Below are 18,661 nucleotides of genomic sequence, written 5' to 3' on the forward strand. Positions count from 1 at the left end.
ACAGTAGAAGTTTTATGACAAGTAATAGGTTGGGGTTTAGAGACACTTGGGCCACATGATCAAATAGATTTTCTTCTGGTTTTACCTCCTGAGAAAGAATGATTTCTGTTTTGGTTTAGTTTTCTTTAAGGACTTCATATATTTCATTCAAAGTGGGAATTAAGATTTTTCATTGGTGGGAAAAGTTCCTGATCCAAATAAGTTGATGTGTTTTTAATTTAGGAATGCATACAGGAAAAATGATGATATGATGTATAATTTATCTTAACAAGTATCGTTCAAGCCACCATGAACTGAAAAGTGCTTTATGTCCAGGGCATTTTGTGAATCAAAATTTTTGAGACTGTGATAGTTTCTGATGTATTGTGCAAGCATTTATGTCTTTACACATAGGAAAGAAAAAAGAAAAATATGGTTTTATTTTAATAATATGCATTTTTGTCATATGCATGTACATAGTCTGGCCCATGTATGCATTTCTGTGTGGTTAATCCAGAAGGGGATCATGGTCCAGACTGTGCAATGCTGGCATAGATTGACAGGTATTTTCATGTCCATCATTGTGTGCTACGTGTAAGTCCAACAGCCAAGTGTAGCTACAAAACCATAGACTCTCAATGCACCTCTCTCCTTCCTTCCTTCCCTTGCACTCTCTCTGTGGAGCTAACTTTGACCAGGGCAGACCTTGCTCCTTTTGCTTGGATTCTGCCGTCCTTGTCCTAACTCAATCACTTTCCAAAGTTGTTCTACCTGTTATTCAGTAAAGCAACAGAGGTTTGACAGCTACCAGAGAAGTGAAGTGATACTCTGGAAATGTACAATAACTGTTGGCATTAAGTTCCACTTACTCTTGCACTATACAATTACAAATGTGTAAAAACACTTTCCAGTGAATTATTAACTCTAAATGGCATTATTAGTGCTAAAGAAGATGCATCGTTGCACAGCACTATCTTTATAGAGTTTATTAGTGGAGTGTGTCCATTTCATGATATTAATTATATATTTGTCTCAGTTGTATGCTTGTTTCATTTAAAGTGAAGATATGAGAAGTTAATTGTTATTTCTTTCCCAGGCATGCTTTTGAAAAATGGCACTTTTAAAACTGCTAATATATTCATCATAAAACCTAAAAATTCCTTGCAAATCTGTTTGCAATACAATGTTCTTCTGACTAATAACCCTTGGAAATCTGTGCTCATTATACCATAAACATGACCTTTATAAAAACATCAGAAAAATCCAACTATAGAATATGCCAGGTCAAAGACTTTTTAAATGTCAAAAAGTGTAAAGCTTTAAAATTTATGTGATTTTTATAATACTTGGCTGAGGCTTGTATTTTTGCTTAATTTATTTGTTTATGGTGGAGTTTTTTTAAGTCTTTGTGGTCAGAATCTGCTGAGAGACTGTAACCTTGGGAGAGAACACTGGGATAAGTCTTAATGCCTTTCAGCAGCTTCCTCCCAGTCATTCAGTGTTTAGATCCATTTGGTTTGTAGAAACATTTTTGCTGGACCTGATCTAATAAGATCTAATATGTCTCCAGTAGAGGCTGCAACCCACCCAACCTCCCTGCCCAAACAGGGTCATCCTAGAGCACATCACACAGGATTGCATCCAGATGGTTCCTGAATATCTCTACTGAGGGAGACTCCACAATCTCTCTAAATCTGTTCCAGTGCTCGATCACCTGCACAGTGAAGAAGTTCTTCCTCACATTCAGGTGGCACTTCCTGTGCATCAGTTTCTGCCCGTTACCTCATGTCCTATTTCTCGGCACCACTGAGCACAGGAGGCTCCATCCTCTTGACACCGTCCCTTCAGGCACTTGTATACATTGATGAGGTCCCCTTTCAGCTGTCTCTTATTTTCAGTGCCAGTAATTTTATTTTAATGCCAGTAATGCCTGGCATTACTGCATAGTGGTAGGAATGTTTCTATCCATTTCTAGCTCACTCTAGGCAAGGCAGGATTTTCACTTCCTTGGATTCACTTTCTGACTAAAGAAAGTAGGAAGTAGTATAGAACACGAGCAGTGTGGGAAGGAACTGTAGAATAGAGCTGGGAGTACATAGTTTGCCAAAAGAAAATAGTGCAGATGTGGACTCACTGGTCAACTCATCTTCCCTCTAGCATTTATGGCAGGGAAGGAATAACAGGTTTTGACATTGTCTTTGCTTACTGCGAGATCACTCAAGTCTAAGTGAAAGTACATTCAGTTCACTATGATCTTACAAGCAGAGAAGGATACTGTAGCACTCAGAGCACTAAATTTGGGGACCTAGAGCTCAGGTCCTTGGCCTGCCATAGATTCCTGTGTAAGCTTTGCACAGGAGAATTATGCTCTCTGTCCCAGGTTCCTAGCGGAAAAATGCAGATAATCTCTTGCCATGTAGAAGTGTCCTGAGAATTAATACTGGAATTGCATGGATAAAAATAAGGCTGCTGGGTATTTAATATTTGATTTTGTTTTGTAAGACAAATGGAAATTAAAAGCTCCTCCATTCTCAAGAGGGAGAAGAGCTAAGGTTCGTGGGCATTCTACTTTGTGTTCTCTGAAGCCATGACTGTCAGTCTCAGGTTGATACTTGATATGGGCAGCTGGTAATAAGCATGGTGGCCAAGTTGGACAATTTCTCATTGCTTCCTTCTACCAGAAACAGCCAGAACTTTACAGAAAGTTGAACATTCATTTTGGATCATTTTATTTTCAGTGATCCAACAGCTTCCAATAGTGGAAAAAAAAAGATCCAAATTTGTCTGAACAACTGCAGTAAAAGCCCAAAGGATTCTGAAGAGCTCAATTAGGTAGGTCATGTTTCTGAAATAAAAAGCTTAGTTGCTGCCCTTGTGCAATTTAAAATCCATATCAGATGTGGCCCATAGTGAGTTAGAGGAATTCCTTGCTTGACAGTATTAAGTACTGAAGTTTGGATCATTGTCTTTCAGTAGGTGTTATGTAAAAAAAATAAATATTTTATTTGGTACAGTGTTTTCTTTGGTCCACAGCATATTCTAGATATGGGGTGAAAGAAGTGATATTGTTGACATTATTGTCCCTGTGGCCTGAGGTGGGTAAGGTCTGCCCAGTGCTGAGCAGTGCTAATCCTATTCCAACAGGCTGGACTTCATTGTAAGCTGGACCCACCCGTCTGTAATGCACATGAGTAATAGTAAAGGAACAGGAGGGAATAAGGTAGAAAAAAGGGAGTATATACCTGAGTTTGTTTAGCAAAATAAAGAAAATAATGACAGGAAATAATGGATATCAGAGTATTCATGAAAATTTGTCTCTGCATTTTCCTGGTCCAGCATCATGATAGTAGTTTCACAGGATTCTATATAATGAAAGGAGACATATACTCCCCGGTACATCTAGAGGAGTACATTTTCCAATCAAAATTCTTGTATTGGGATATATGATTTAATGTTTTCAAAACTCTAGTATCTGTGAAAGAAGACTTTAAAAAAAACCCTATGGTGCAGAGGGTTCTAAAACTAATAATAATAATTATAATTCTTTTTCCAAACTAGCTCAGTTTGGAGGAATCACAGAAAAAATACTGTCTCTAGACAAAATAATACTTTGAATAGCAGCAAATGACCAGAACTAATTCAGACTTTCCAGGTGAATAGTGGATATATTGAAAAATGTTGCCTAAAAATAAACAGTGGGTACTTACTGGTGCCAAACTGGAAGTGGTTTACTTTAAAAAAAAAAAAAAAAAAAAAAAAAAAAAAAAAAAAAAAAAAAAAAAAAAAAAAAAAAGGAAGGGAAGAAAAGATGGAAAGAAATTTGAAAGTATTTTTGTAATGAGTCATTTTGAACTGTTTGGGTTTGGATGTTTGAAATTTGCCAATATTTAAATAACAAAAATGGTTAAGTATCCAAATAGGAACTATAGGATGTCATTTTGGTTGAAAGAAAAGTTTCATCTGACACAATGGTGGTTTTTTCCTCCCTAATTGTCTTTATTTTTTGGTTTGGCCAGTGAACTGAAAAAATCAATTACTCACAGATCTCCACAGCTGAGACAGTGTTGCATTCATCCTCTTCAAAGTTACTAGCCACTGTTAGCATTACTAACAGCAAAACCTCTGAAAGGAAAACTTGTATGGCCATGCAGCACACTTTACCCTCAGACTGTCTCAGGAGAGTCAGCAGCATCAAAACTGGTGTGGTTGGAGCCCCCTTTTGAGGACTCTTCTTTTCTAGTGGGTTTCAAATATTTAATACAGTCTTTTTTTTCTTTTTTTTTTTTTCCTGAAACTAAGACGGATTATATGTAACAGTATTGTGTTTAAATGGGGATATCCAAATTTTTAAAATATTTTTGAGATTATTATATAATGAAAGCACTCTCCAAAAAGTCTGTGAACAATGTAGAAGCCAAAAAACACCTTAAAATCCCGATTTCCCCTTCTAAAAAAAATAAACAAAAACAAAAACAAAACAAAAAGAAAGAAACAAACCCCAAATACGCACAAAACAAAAGCCAGTACAAGGATCTAAGTTCTAACACTATAAATGTTCAGAACTTAGATTTTCTGAGCAATAAATTCTCCAGAGGCACAATGTCATTTGTTTACACCTAATCTCCTTTCAGTCTATATGGAATAATATGTAACCTATTAAAATAAGTAGTTTAGTGATTAGGTGAGGCTCATTTTGCCATGTCAGGTTAGATCATTAGTACTACTTTTTATGGAACTGAATTTACCTTTAAAGGGACAATACAGCAGTTTTTAAGAAAAGTATCTGTTAAAAAAGATGAAGACTACCATACAGTGATAAAAGGGAGTACCCTATGACAGATTACATTAAACTAATTCCTAAAAGCCAGATTTACAATTCTTGTTGCATTGTCTCTGTTATATTTCAAAGAATGTTATTCTTTTGGTTTTGGATGTCTTAAAATTTCCTATTTTATCAAATTCTCTGAAGACATAAATGTGATATCCAATAGTTTACATCAAGAGCATTATTCAACATCACTAACCTACTATTCTTAAATGCCTGTGACTTTATTGTCTTTTTGAAGAAAATGCTTCCAAATATACCTTTTCTTTGGCCCACTGACAAACTTAATTCATAATGAATTAAAAATTCCAGCTGATGTTGAGTTATCCAAATGTAGGTTTATGTACATTTATAAGCTAGAACATGAGCTCTCCACGTATCTCTTCCCTTTTATGTTTTAAAATAACCTGAGTCAGTGTTCTTGAAAATTTTCTAGGAAAAACTCCTGGTTTGGCTTGGGCTCTCTAGGATACATTTTAATGCTTGCTGCATGTGAACTGTCAGGTATTAGGATCCTATATAAAAAAATATTAACGATATCTTTTGAAGTCATCTTTTAAAACTACCTAAAAGTTAACTTTTAAGTGGTGCTTTCCTGGGTTCTCCACTGAGTCATACCAGCTGAAAGGTTCTCTGAGCTTCTGCCAAGGTAAAATGTGAGTATTGTTTTGAACTCAAATAAGTTATCATGGAAATATTGAGAGAGGTGTGGGATGGGGTGGAAAACATGGAAATATCCATATCTTAGAGAAACCATATTATGACCCTGCAAACCAACTCAGACTCCAGGAAGGAAGGGAAATTGTAGTTTAGTGTCTTTGCAGTATTCAAAATGGCTGTACACATGGCCAGAAGGAAAAAATTCCAAAGTAACGAGGAATGAAAATGGAATTCTGCAGAGATTTGCTTTTTCACTCAGTGTTTATGGTGGTAATAGTGATAGAAGAACTGCAAAGGATTTAGATTAATGGGGTATTAGTTTAGGAGTTCCTGCCCAGTTTACATACCTCTAAGTTCCAAATGCATTGCAAAAAATTATCTACATTTTTGTGTCTGCAAAATCTGGGCTAGCTTCTTCCTTAGGAGAGACTATTTGATAATAGATCTTGTGATTCCTTTTCTGGAAACTAGACCTGCAGTTGAGTTTAAAAGGATTGGGAATGAGAGTGTGCATGAGACAAAACTATGCAGGAAAAGATGTAACATATCTTTCTGTATAGCCAAGTTACAAAATATAGCAATATGCAGTAGCCAAATTGTTGAGCTGTTTATTAGGGAACTTGAGGAACAGGGATCTTGATCTCCTTGAAAAAAATTAAGGAAACTTGCTGTTTATTTTCCTGTATGTAAAAACCTCCCTGCTCTATCATGTCTGTTTACTCTAACACCATTTTCTTTTGTTTCCTTTGTGCGTATTCAGTCTTTCTGGTTCCCTTAATCCAGATTTCAGAGTCAGTACTTACAGCTGTTTATACTTGTTACCTAAAACTGATCCAAGGAATATTTCAGGTGAACTGGGCACAAATATTTGCATGGGAAGGTTTTTTATCAGTAAATGCTATTTCACTGAAAGCAAAATTTCTGCCAGAAGGTGTTAAATTTTTGTAAAGAACTGTGACCTCAAAAAAATTCTCTGAGATCAAAACTTTAGCATTTTTAAGATACATGGTTTCTTTGTTTTTGATATGACTTCTCATTTTAAAATCTATTTTCAATTTCATAGTGAAACATGTTTTTTAAAGTCACAATGGGGGGGAGGGACAGGATGGACGCAAGTATTCATACACATTCTGACTCAAAACAAATAAAATATGGCAATTTCTTGTGAAATGCACAGCTTGAGGTGGAACTTGCGGGAATCTTCTGTTCATCTGTTTTTGTCATATTCCCTTGGTTTAGGCAAGAAAGGTGTTGTGGTGATGAAGTTCATATCACCAGTGGTTTCAGAAGGAGAACCACTTGACTGAGGTCTGCCACCAAGAGCATGAACCTCATGCTGGACACATGGCTTTGTACCATGTAGGCTGTCTGTGCCTAGAACATAACATTGTATTGCAACCCAGATTACCCAGGGTAGGGAAAAATGTCTAGTCCCAGCTGGAGACACAGAACTGCATCCATATGTAAAAATACACAGTTTGGTTGATGCTGGGGAAGTTCTCAAAAACTGTCTCAATGTGATATAGGAAGTTGCAAAGATTTGTGGTGAGCTTTTCTTCAAACTTGTATGCTCACACCTTGGATGTATTGCTGCTGCCTTTGTCCAAGAGATTATCTTGCCTGTGTTTTAAATTGCCTGAAAATTGAAGAAACGAATGATTGCTTCAGATTTGGTCAAAATGCTGAGCTAATTAATCTTCTAAGTTGTGTTATACTTGTGCTTCCTACAAAGAAAATTAGGGTAAAATTATTAACATAAACTTCTCAAATGTCTGAACATTCACCTCCCGTTTAAAATCTGATGCCCTTTTCTCTTTAGAGTTTAGTGTTTAGACTATGGCATCAGTAACTTGTAACATTGGAATTAGAAAATACATTAGTAACCTCCCATTTTAAGTAATTGTAGCACCCTACTTATAAAATGTAATTACATTTTGGTGGGGACTATCTTGAGTCAGGCCATGCATGCACCTAGTTTTTGACAAGGTTGTCTATGTGAACTTCAGGTAATAATAACACAGAGCATCAAGCACAGGCTGTGGAAAAAAAACACCAGTGTTGTGGGATGTTATCCTAATTTTGTTGGTCAATGTTACCCAAACCTTTCTGGAAGGAAGTCTGTGAAAAGGCTGACATTGAACCTTTGTCTTCATTTTGTTGATCGGCAGTGTTCCTTGTGCATAGGGAAATCTATAGAGGTCTTTGTGTAGAAGCTTATCATACAGAACACCAAAGGGGTCTTAAGTAATCATTATGGTTCCTCGCTGAGATCCAATGTTCAGTAACACCTGGAATTTATCTGTATATGCTCTTCAAGAACTCTTCCCAGTGGGCTTCTACCCCTCTCCATCACTCTGCTAATGGATTAGGTTGGAAATAGTTAACGTTGGTATTCTCAAAGGTTGCCCAAAGGTTCATCAGTTAAGCTGAGTCACGAAAATGGTTTCCATTGCTTCAGCTTTTCTGTTGTGTTGTAGACTACAACTAGATGTAGCATGTTAAATGGAAATAAAAGCTAATTTTTGCAGCCATAAACATTAGAGAATTTCTTGCAAGCAAAACCTCAAATTTCATGATGCCTCTCACATGCTCCATCATTAAGGGACATATCTGACACTACTGAAAAAACAGAGAGCAGCTGTGCTCCTGAACATACTAATTTTCTGTGCCACTGTAGCCAGGACTGTGGTAGATTTTAAACTGTGTTCCAGAGGCTCTGAGTCCCAGCCAAGGTCCTGCAGAGCTGGCTGAATTTTTCCATTTAAAGCGTGTTCTCGTCCCCAGATGACTTTGCGCTGCACTGGCTGGCAGCAGCAGGTGCGTGAGTGCCGAGTCATGCCAGAGGGAAGGATCACAGAATAGAAATATTTCATCCTTCATGGCTTGGTATCCTAGAAAAGTATGGAATACCACTGCTGTTGCTCTACGTAATCTGAACCTATGAGGCCCTCCTCCATAGCACTGAGATAATACACCCAATGAGCTGTATCCCCAAGCACAGCTGATATTTCTCAGTTCAGTTTCAGTTTGCGTTTGTGAGTTATAAAGTGTTTAATCAACTTCAAATTCTTTACTATTGCCAGGAAAATGCTCACCTTGAAATTTCTGTGTGATTCTGTACAATCTCAGGTGCAATCTGGACACTTCTTATTCTTTTTTTTGATAGGAGTGACTTCTTCACTACATGATCTGTAAAAGCTTTACATGAGAAAAAATAAGTATTTCTAGTGTGTAAAAAAAAAAATACCTTTATGGGTCTTTTCTATTCAGGAAGGGTGTGACTGGCATGTTCAACATTATCTCATCACCGTTCTGACCTGTTAAACTTATTTTTACTGTGTTTTTGTAATAATGCCATGGGAATGTAGCAATTGTGAAACCAATGGCAACCATGAAATACCTTGACGATTCTATGCTAGTGAGCTGTGGAAATCAGAGCTGCTTGCCCTCTGTTTTTCTGTTGCCTATATTCTCAGCTGCTGCATTTAAAGAACGATTTCTTATATACTTGCATTCAGGTAAATGTAGAAATTACTCCAAAAATGGCAGTTACTCTAGGGGAAAAAACCTATCATGAGACTCGAGTGAACCCTAATCCAATACCTTTAATTTACTAGTGGGTAAGGTTTTTCTTCCAGTGATTCTTAGTGAAATGCTTCATGAAGGCATTGAAAGTTGGCGAAAAATACAGTCTTTCAGAATTTGGCTCCAACTGATTTTATACCTAGAAGCACAACTTGAAATGATCTTCTGCACTGGTTAATTAAATCCTCTGTTGTTAGCCACCAATTAGATGCATAAAATGACAAACCTTGTTAGCAGATTTTCTGGCCAAATACAGAGAGATCCCATATATCATTTTGACTACTTTGTATTTGGGCTCTTAAAGAATGTATGCAACTTGTCTAATGAAGTGTCTGTGTGTATGAGAGGAAAAAAAGAAATAGATTTTGGATCTCTCCCTTCTGTTGATCTGTCTGACTGTGTCTCTGTTCAGGGAGTGGGGTAAAATTCCCCTTTACATTTTTTTTTACTGTTTCTTGGACTCTTACCAGAAAGTTTTTACAGTCTGTTGCCTGCCTCTCAGATTAGAAGAACACTGGCATATTTTAACAGTTTCCTAGGATCCAAATAGTCTTTAATTAACAGGAAATTGATGTTTTGGAGTGCCACCAAAACATAGGAGACATTGAAAGGAGAGAATGAGTTTGGATCCTTCCAGCTTGTGGCAAGGGGCAAACAAATAGGCAAAATAGGGTCCACTGCAAGCAGGTAGCACCTTATTAGTATGCAAAGGGATTTCTTCATTTGCATTAGGTTCCCACAGAGCTGGTGGTTAGCTGGGAGGAGCTTTCTGCTGCACAGAGTCTGAATGAGCTCCACCCCTTGCAAAGAGCAGAAAGTCTTCATCGGTACCTTCCCACAAACAGAATTTTGGTGGCTGTTGAAATTATCTGGATTTTTAGATTCGTATCGATCAACTGTTGAGGTGACAAGGTATGTCATGTTTGTGAGGTTTATGTTGAAACTGCAGCTGTTGGCTTCGTGAGCGAGCATTTCATTAAAAAATCAGAAGTCTGCAAATGACATGACTTTTGCTGAGCTGAAGTTGTTGTTTTTCTTTTGGAGTAGTCTGCCTTTGTAGGGTTGAGCAACAGAGTAGGGGTGAAGCACTGAAGTTATATATAGGAGAATGAGACTAGCTGAAGCTCTAAAGGGACGTCAGATGTATGCTGGACTATTGTTCTAGACAATCCATGGAAATAAATGATCTGTGAGCTAATTTTTAAAATGATAGACTGACACCTGAAGCAATTACTGACAAAGAATTGTAACCAATAGTCACTGAGTCAGCTATGCTTTTTTCAGTAATGCAGTAATTTGTGGACTAATAAAAATGTATTTGTTTGATCCAATATTGGCTTTTCGATGTTGTTTTTTTTGTACTAGCTTCCCTCCCCCCAGTCACAGTACTTGCTGAATGCCTTCTGTCTCTTTGTACATGCAGGTGGCACATGCCAGAGCCCTGCTCTTCCAGCCCTAGTGCGTCCTCCTGCACCACCTTTGCAGCCATCGCTGGATATTAAACCGTTTCTTCCATTTCCTCTGGACACTGCTGCAGCAGTCAATCTCTTCCCCAACTTCAATGCAGTAAGTACACTCCTAACAGTTATGGTCCACCTCAGTGAGCCACAGCTTCCATGGAAGACTCAAGAGGGCACAAAGTAGAATTTTATGTACTCTATTAAAGCTGGAGTATCCTCTCCCTTACTGAGGGCCAAATAGCTCTTTCAGGCACACTGCTAGGCCATAAATTAAAGCCTACCTGAGTGTTAGTCAGAAGTAATGTAGGAGGAAAAAATTATATGATCCCAAGTGACACTCAAAAAAGTTTCAGGTCGTATTCATTCCCAGGGCTTGTGAGTTTCCCACTGTAATTTAGGACGTGAAGAGTTTTGCTAACTTACAGTTTGCTGCAACTCTCAGAGAGTGAAAGTTTCAGAGTGATGGTATTCTACATCTCATCTCCAACAGCATTCCTGAGAAATACTAAGAATTTACAGGGGCTACAAAAGCAAATGCTGTCAGGGCAATTAAAGTAAGAATGAGAACAGTGTTAGCTGGTATTTGAGGTATTCAATGAGAAACAATCCAGGGTATTTTTTTCAGGTTAAGATAGGTTATTTCTCAAGTCCTAGGTTTAAATCTATCTTAGAATATATTTCTCTTTAATATTTTTTTTTACTTAGTCATGCTAGGTATGATGATAGGAATCTTGTTCATCCTTAAGTATTTTAATTATGATGCTGACATATGTCATGAATGTTTCAATTTTCCTGTTTCTGTCTGAGATAATTAATACTCTAAAAGAAAAAAAAAACCTAGGTTGGTTTTATGTAAATTTTGACTTTATAGAATTATGCCCCTTTTTAATTTTATGTACTCTTAGAATTTTTTTTCCTTATTTACATATACTAGATATAGAAAAAAAAAAACCTTAAGAACATGTGTGCTTACCTACTTTGAGAGACACAAAGGGATTGGAATTTGTCATACCAAAACAATTCTAATTGATGTGCAGAAATCTTAATCTTAATCATGGTAATTAAGTTCTAAAAGAACTAGAATGGGTATTCTAGTAGCAATTTGTCATAATCAATAGCAGATTTCCATAACTAATTGTTCATTTTTTGCCTTTCATGAATGTTCACTTTTCTTTCAACTAGTTAAAATTAACTAATTGTCAAAACTATACAGTCTTGAATTCAAGTAATTCACAGCATTAATAAGGATCAGAGAAACTATAACTTCAACTCTTAAAATGCAGAGAAACAATGTTTTAAAGAATTGCTACTATAAAAAAACCTTTTCACATTTTAGAGAGTGCGTAGGTATGCAGCAAGGTTTTAAAAAGTGCTGGTTTTAACCAAGTTACTGATAACTCATAATGAAATGGATAAAACTTTAGACTTGTTTAGTGTGCTTTAGGGTTGGGGTCTTTTAACCAGTCGTGCTTTTTGATCACTGTTTGTAGTTAATGCAACCGGCTGAATTTTTAAAAGATGTCTACTAGAATTTCTGGTATTTTTTTCTCAGGATTTTCCATAGTTCAGAGTCTTCAGATCGATTTGCTCATTGTTTAACTCTACATAATTGAAATGGAATGTAATGATAAATTTTAATAATTGTTAATCTTTTGTTCTTCCATAAATTTCCACTGTCTTTCTTGTACAGACTGCTTGGCTACTCTAATTATTTTGAAGGAGGAGTGGAGAAGTCATGTTTGTATTAATTTGGAAGTAAGAAAGTAAAAATAGACTCGTATCTAAACCCTGTTATTCCTGAACATCATCTTAGTATCATATAACTTGGTATAAGCACTATTGTTGGACTTCATAGACTCATAATCTCTTCAGTTTTTCAGTAAAGTGAGCCTAGGTTTGAGGAGTGAGACTCACAGCCCTTTTAACAGCACTCCGAAGTCTGTTCTCATGCAAAGTATTGCTTCCTGTGATGTGTGTCCATCTGCCAAGTCCACCTTTGGCAAATATGTTGATCCTGAGCGTGAGGATGCTGTTAACAGAGCTGCCTTGCTGCTCATAGTCTTCACATTGCAAAGTGACTTTTGCCTTCTCATATGTGCTGACATGCAGCATCATCCTCAGTGTTCCCATTTTCTTTGTGAACAGTACATTATTGAATGCTGCTATGTTTAGCTCATATGCCAGAGCTGGTTAACGACAATCTACAAATGGATAGACTAACTGAGTAGTTTTGCGTATTTCCAGAAATTCTTTCCAAGCTGATGAAATTTTTGGGGGCACATCAGCTCCTGGGCATTATCAGCCCAAGGAGAAGGTAAACCAGGCGTCATATTAAACTTTAAACAGAATGTGTGACAGGGGTTTCAGTATGTGAATGTGAGACAGAAAACAAGTGTTTAATCAAAAAACGATCTTTGTAAATATGCTTGTTCATGAACAATTGCAGCTGTTGATAATGCTTTATCTTCATTGACTTCACTGACAATCCTACGCAGTATCAGTGGAGAATCATTTTTGCTTTATGGCTAAAACAAGATCAAGCAGGTGATCAGTAAAAGAATACCTGAACTGGAGGTTCTCTCTCGTATATTCAATAAATTAGCTTTACCCTTGATTGAGACATCAGGGTCATAGATTGCATCATAGGAAATGGATTTCTAAAGACCTCTTCACCCTAGTGCAATTTCACGGGAACTAATGAGTTTGGCAGCATGTCCAGACTACTTGCCAAGAGGCTAGAGTGCAGTCCAAAGTTCTGGCCATTTACTGGCCACTTTTCAACAACCTTCTTATGAAAACAACATGATCAAGATGAAACATGAGTAAAAATTGAGACATGTTTCAGAGACAATAAGCGGTCTCTCAGCTTGAGAGTTTGGTTGTTATAGACATAGGCATCTCAGCTAATCAGCCTAAGTTTCCTCACAAAATATAATGGAGAAAAATAATAAATTTCTCCAACATTTTACATGGAGAAAAATGCATCTTGCAGTACAATCACCCTATATGTATACTTTGGTGTGAGATGAAGTGAGCCCTGAAAGTCCTCATTCATCTCTTCTAACTATAATGAGGAATTGGCTCAGTTGCATCTGCATTAAGATGAATCCCACATTATGGACAGGTCACAAGCTATTCACAGCTCATATATTAAATTCCAGTCAGAAATCAGATGACAGAAGTGCTGACATTCTATTGTATGTTTACAGAGGAATGCTCTCATTTCAGTTATGGTTCTAATTTTATCTAAAGACAGTCTTAAGGGAATTTGAGGATTCAGATGAACTGGATAAAAATATTAGGAGAGGTGAAAGCAAAAGTAACTTACCAGTGGTGAATCTCAGACACATACATAGGAACTAATAGATAAAACCAAATAGTGATTTTAAGAATTGCAAAAAATAATAGTAAGGTGTATTTTATAACATTTTTACTCTATTTCAGTTTATTTTAAATATAAGATTACTTTCTTTGTTACTGATGATTTTGCTCTAAAACTAGCTCAGTTTTTGCTGGCTGCCTCTGAAGAAAACATTCAGCACTGGTTTCCACAAAGACAAAAACTTTCATCAAAGAAGAGACTAGAAGAGATAACATGGGGTATGCAAGCTTTTATCAGGAATATCTCCAGACACTGAGTAGAAGGAAAAGTAAAAAGTGAGTAACCTGAGAAATGTCAGGAAGATAACGTGAACCTTTGAACCATTCAGTTTCAGGAGGAATATTTTCTATTTATACAAGGAAGTATAAAGCAAACATAGCAATTAACAATCTGGTTAGCTGAAGGTTTGTAGGTGCTATGCTCTTAATTGTGAAGCAAATGGATACCCTTAAGTCACAAGTAAAAAGAAATCATAACAACACAGCTGTTTAAACTGAAAACAGCCCACTGCTGCAGACCCTGAAGAATCACAAGTTCATTGCAAGTTTATCTGATCTAAAAAGATGAATCGACTGTATGGGATTTAAATGGCTAAATTTTGTTGAAGGAGAGAAACTATGACTATAAACAATGCTTATGTAGCTTTTTAAAATATAATTTGAAGATTGTTGAGGAATGGAAAAATAATTAAATTGTTGTTCTGAAAAATATTTGAGATTGTTTAGCAAACACTTTTTATACTTCTGCATTTTCATCTGCAGAGGGAGAAGCTGTAAGCCTCTGTGTTTCTAGGAATTAGTTCTTGGAGATACAAAACTTTAGCATTTGTATTAAATATGGGTGAGTGCATGTGAATGTGCATATGTGGTGTTTCTGTTCATTGCAAAGAAATTTCACAAAGCATCAAAGTATAGAAGTTAATTAACTTGTAGGAAAATACTGGTATAAGGCTCTGATCTCTCTGATCTAAAAAGAAGTGTTTAATTTTGCAACACATCAACATCAACTCGAAGCTGATGGACCCTCCAATGGAAAAAAATCTCATGTAGATCTTTTTTGTAGTCTCCAAAGCACAGATACATCAGAAACCAGGTTTTGTTTATTTCTGAAGCTCTCAGAGTTATATATTTCAACCTCCCGAGAGATAGAATTTAAAGTTTAGAAATCCAAGACATTTGCCATTACAAGGTGGAAAATCAGACAACGCATTGCACTCCTTGTTTGTTTATTCTTTGAAGTATATGCTGACTGTTTTCCTGAAAAATTTCTAAAAGATATTTTATCACACTTTGTAGACTGTAGTATGAGCATAATCAGTAATGGAAGAGGTATACAATGTAGAAGATCTGAATAAATGCTTATAAGCAGAAAGAGTAATGTTGCTTGAAAAGCTCCCTCCCTAACTCTAAATTAAAGCCTTGTTGCCAGTGGAAAGGTTCCCAAATAAGCATCCTTTGGAAAGAAACATGTTTACAGTTTTGACTAGAAATGTATGACTTGGAAGAGCAGAGACAATGTCAGTAATCCTGGTTCAGTTCCCTGATTTTCCTGTTTGTTTGTTCTATGCCAATAGCACCAGGTGTAATATTAAGAGCTTCATATTTCACCTTCCTCTGGTAAAGGTTTACCATATGGGAAAGGAGGAGAAGTAAAGGGCGTCCACTGTGCATAGGTTATGGCACCAGTGGCAACTGATTAAAGTGCTAATGTGGTACTCCTTGCTTCCTGAAAACCAGCCTGTGTAACATCCTAGAAGCTTTGAAGGCAGCACAAAGGCTGCACTCCCTGCTTATAGAGGTGAAGCTTGTGTATTTAGGTATAGTTTTCTCCTATTGTGGCCAGACAGCTGATAGAAATGGACAATGTAGAAAACCTGCTTGCTGAGAAGTATTTCTGGGAAGAGTTATGCCAGGAAATGTGGAAAAAACCTGTCAGAAAGCTACCAGAAGAGATTTTAAAAATCTTTTCCTTAGGCTCTTGTCCTGGATAGTTATTTTATCTAGAAGAGAGATATGTGCTGCAGAAATGATGTGCCAATTTTATGGATGTTATGAATAAGATGTAGCGTTTTGATAGTGAAGAGCGGAGGAGGACTCTGAAATACGTTAACTTTTTTAGACATTATCAGCCTTAAATTTACAAAATAAACCCAAGTTTTTTGTATAACACTACATAGTGGTTCTCTTTTATGCTTTCTGAGTTAATTGAGCAGAGGAGCATAACATTACTATTTTTCCTCATCATATAAAATCCTTTTAAGTTCAGTACTGATGACATGCTGTCAGAATGCTTTGTTTACAGAAGAGGGGAGGACAACATAGTGGCCGAAGTCTGATGTGAATCAAAAAGGAATACTGCCTATATAGAAGAACTTGGCAGTAAAAGTATAGTCTGTGCTGATTTTTAATGTTATTTCCATGAAAAGGTCCTTTATCAGGTGAAGAACTGTAGTGCACCAAATTTTTAATTTGTCAGAAAGAGGAGATTATTGCTTCTGGGGTTATTCTTTGCATGACTGCTCATTTACAGGTATCTAGAAACAGGGGGATTGATTTGCTCGTGTCCTTGCATAGCACTGCAATTGTAAGTTAGCTAAGTAAGGTAGGTGTACTCTTATGGTCTATATCTCTATTGCTATTTAGCTGAATGTTTTTCAAAATAGGGAAGAATAGAAAAATAAGGAATGGGTTGAGGAATTCTTTATTATAATAACATTTTCATCACTGTCCAGAATGTTTAAGTAAGTCTGCAGGAGAAGAAGAGGATTAGGGAGTGAACCAACACAAGATAATCCTGGCAATTCAGATGTTTTTATTTGGTGCTTGCAAAACAGGAATGAATCAACATCAGTATGAAATATTTGATTATTTTAATTGGCCAGAATTATTTCCTGTACACTTAAATCCTTAATCTACACTCTGGGTTTTATTTGAAATACCAGTAAAACACTGATTCTCTGATGCAGACAAAAAAGATTCACAGCTCAGGAGACATGATGAAATTAAGCTCTTTTGTCTTTTTCTAGTTTTGAATTAGATTAGGCTAGATCCAGATCTCCAGGAATACTGTGTCTGCCTAGATCACTTTGGATGCCATCGTGTCCTTCAGGTGTGTTAACAGCATGACTCAGCTTGGTGTCATCTGCAAATTTGTTGAGGGTGCACTCAAGTCCTCTGTCTACATCATTAATGAAGATATTAAAGGTATTAAGTTGTATTATATTAAAATATTATTAAAGATATTACACTGTGGATGCCCCCCCACTAAAAGTGTTCAGGATCAGGTTGGGTGGGACTTTGAAGAACCTGATCTGGTGAAGGATGTTCCTGTCAGTGGCAGGCGATTCAGCTTGATCATCTTTATAGGTCCCTTTCAACACAACCCATTCTCTGATTCCTCAGAACTTATTTGAACACTTTTAGGATTATGTTTCAGTTAGGGAATTAGCAGTCTCCTATGCTTATAATGAGCAGCTGTCACCTCTCATCACATAGAATACAGTAGTCTTGAGAGCTTCAAGGAGTTAGTTCAATACAAATGGGTAGACACCATAAAAAGTATCAATTAAAATATTTTATTTTTATTTAAGTTAAATTTGTATCAAGGGTACTCTGACTTTCTGTGGTTGCTTTCAGAACAAATTCAGGTTTCTAGGATGTGTATTCTCCTGGGAAGCAAATCCTTAGGGTATCTTAAGATAGCCTGTGTTTGTATCATTTCACCTTGCTGAACATTATAGTATCTATCGTTGAATTCCCTTCTGTAACTGTAATGTGGATGTAAATTATTTGACCATACCTGTTTCCTGGTTGCTGTCCAATTTTTGGTGTGTAATGTGTGCCTTTGGTTAATCTGTTTTGATTTATCTGGAAGACTTATTTTGTGTAAGTGTGTAAGTATGTGCGTAATAGAATTGCCTGTGTTTGGCCTTCACCATCTACCATCTCTCTTGGTGTTCAGCTCTGTGGCCTTGTTCAGGATCCTTATGGATATCTCAATGCTGGTGGTCACTTGGCCCCCTGCAGATTGTTTTTACATTGTGGGTAGCGTGTCGCTCTTCATGCAGGCTGAGCATATAGTATGTCTATTTTCATCGTCTCTTTGATAGCTCACAGTTTTCTAGGATTTTTCAGGCCGTGTATCACTCTCTAGTCACTCACCACCTGGTCTCTGAGGAAGAGATGTTTGTGCTGATCCTTTTTGCCGTGTGAGAGTGGGTGAACTTCTAACTATTCTCCACCAATTCTCATGTCCATAATTAAATGTAAAGGTCTGAGACAGAAGTATCCTGTTCTTACAAGCTCACAACTGTAGTATTAAATAAATGGCCATACAGTAGGCCACGAAGTATAAACTTGAAGGTGTTTTCATGAACAGTGTTGTAGGCTGGAAGTGATCTCTGGACAAAGGACTCCACATACCTAGGAATGACACACAGCAATCTTTGTTTTCAGTGTATTCTTAAAAATTTATTTAAGTGGGTTTTTGTTGTTGTTAAACAGTCAGTAGGATCTAAATACCTCACATGCTTGTTTGTTTAACTGATGAGTAGCAATAGCAAAAGAATAGGCTTTCTGAGTTATCTCATTCTGCCTTACACATTTGCTGGAGGGCACTGCACTGTGAGTCGACTTAACTCTGAGTCAAGATAACTTGTTGAAAAGTCATAGTATCCAAAGCATAGCCTTTTATGGGGACTGAAGGTCCCTCAGGCTTTTGCTTTGCATGCAAAACATTCTCATAAAGGAAATTAAATGAAGTAGTCTTCAG

The 18,661-nt window shown here is 36.8% G+C and overlaps 1 protein-coding gene across 4 annotated transcripts in view; it reads left to right on the plus strand.

Annotated features, from left to right (window-relative positions):
• The window catches only part of ZNF385D (zinc finger protein 385D), a 413,250-nt gene that overhangs the window by 267,464 nt on the left and 127,125 nt on the right, over positions 1 to 18,661 (plus strand). For all 4 annotated transcript variants that reach the window (XM_039390611.1, XM_027744900.2, XM_027744902.2 and 1 more), the window contains one exon: positions 10,473 to 10,615. In XM_039390611.1, coding sequence (XP_039246545.1) covers positions 10,473 to 10,615 — 143 coding nt within the window. The remainder of the gene's footprint in view (positions 1 to 10,472; positions 10,616 to 18,661) is intronic.

This window comes from Pipra filicauda, unplaced genomic scaffold (genome assembly GCF_003945595.2).
Source record: "Pipra filicauda isolate LSUMZ 115617 unplaced genomic scaffold, ASM394559v2 scaffold84_size4826128_pilon, whole genome shotgun sequence".
NCBI classification, from domain to species: Eukaryota; Metazoa; Chordata; class Aves; order Passeriformes; family Pipridae; genus Pipra; species Pipra filicauda.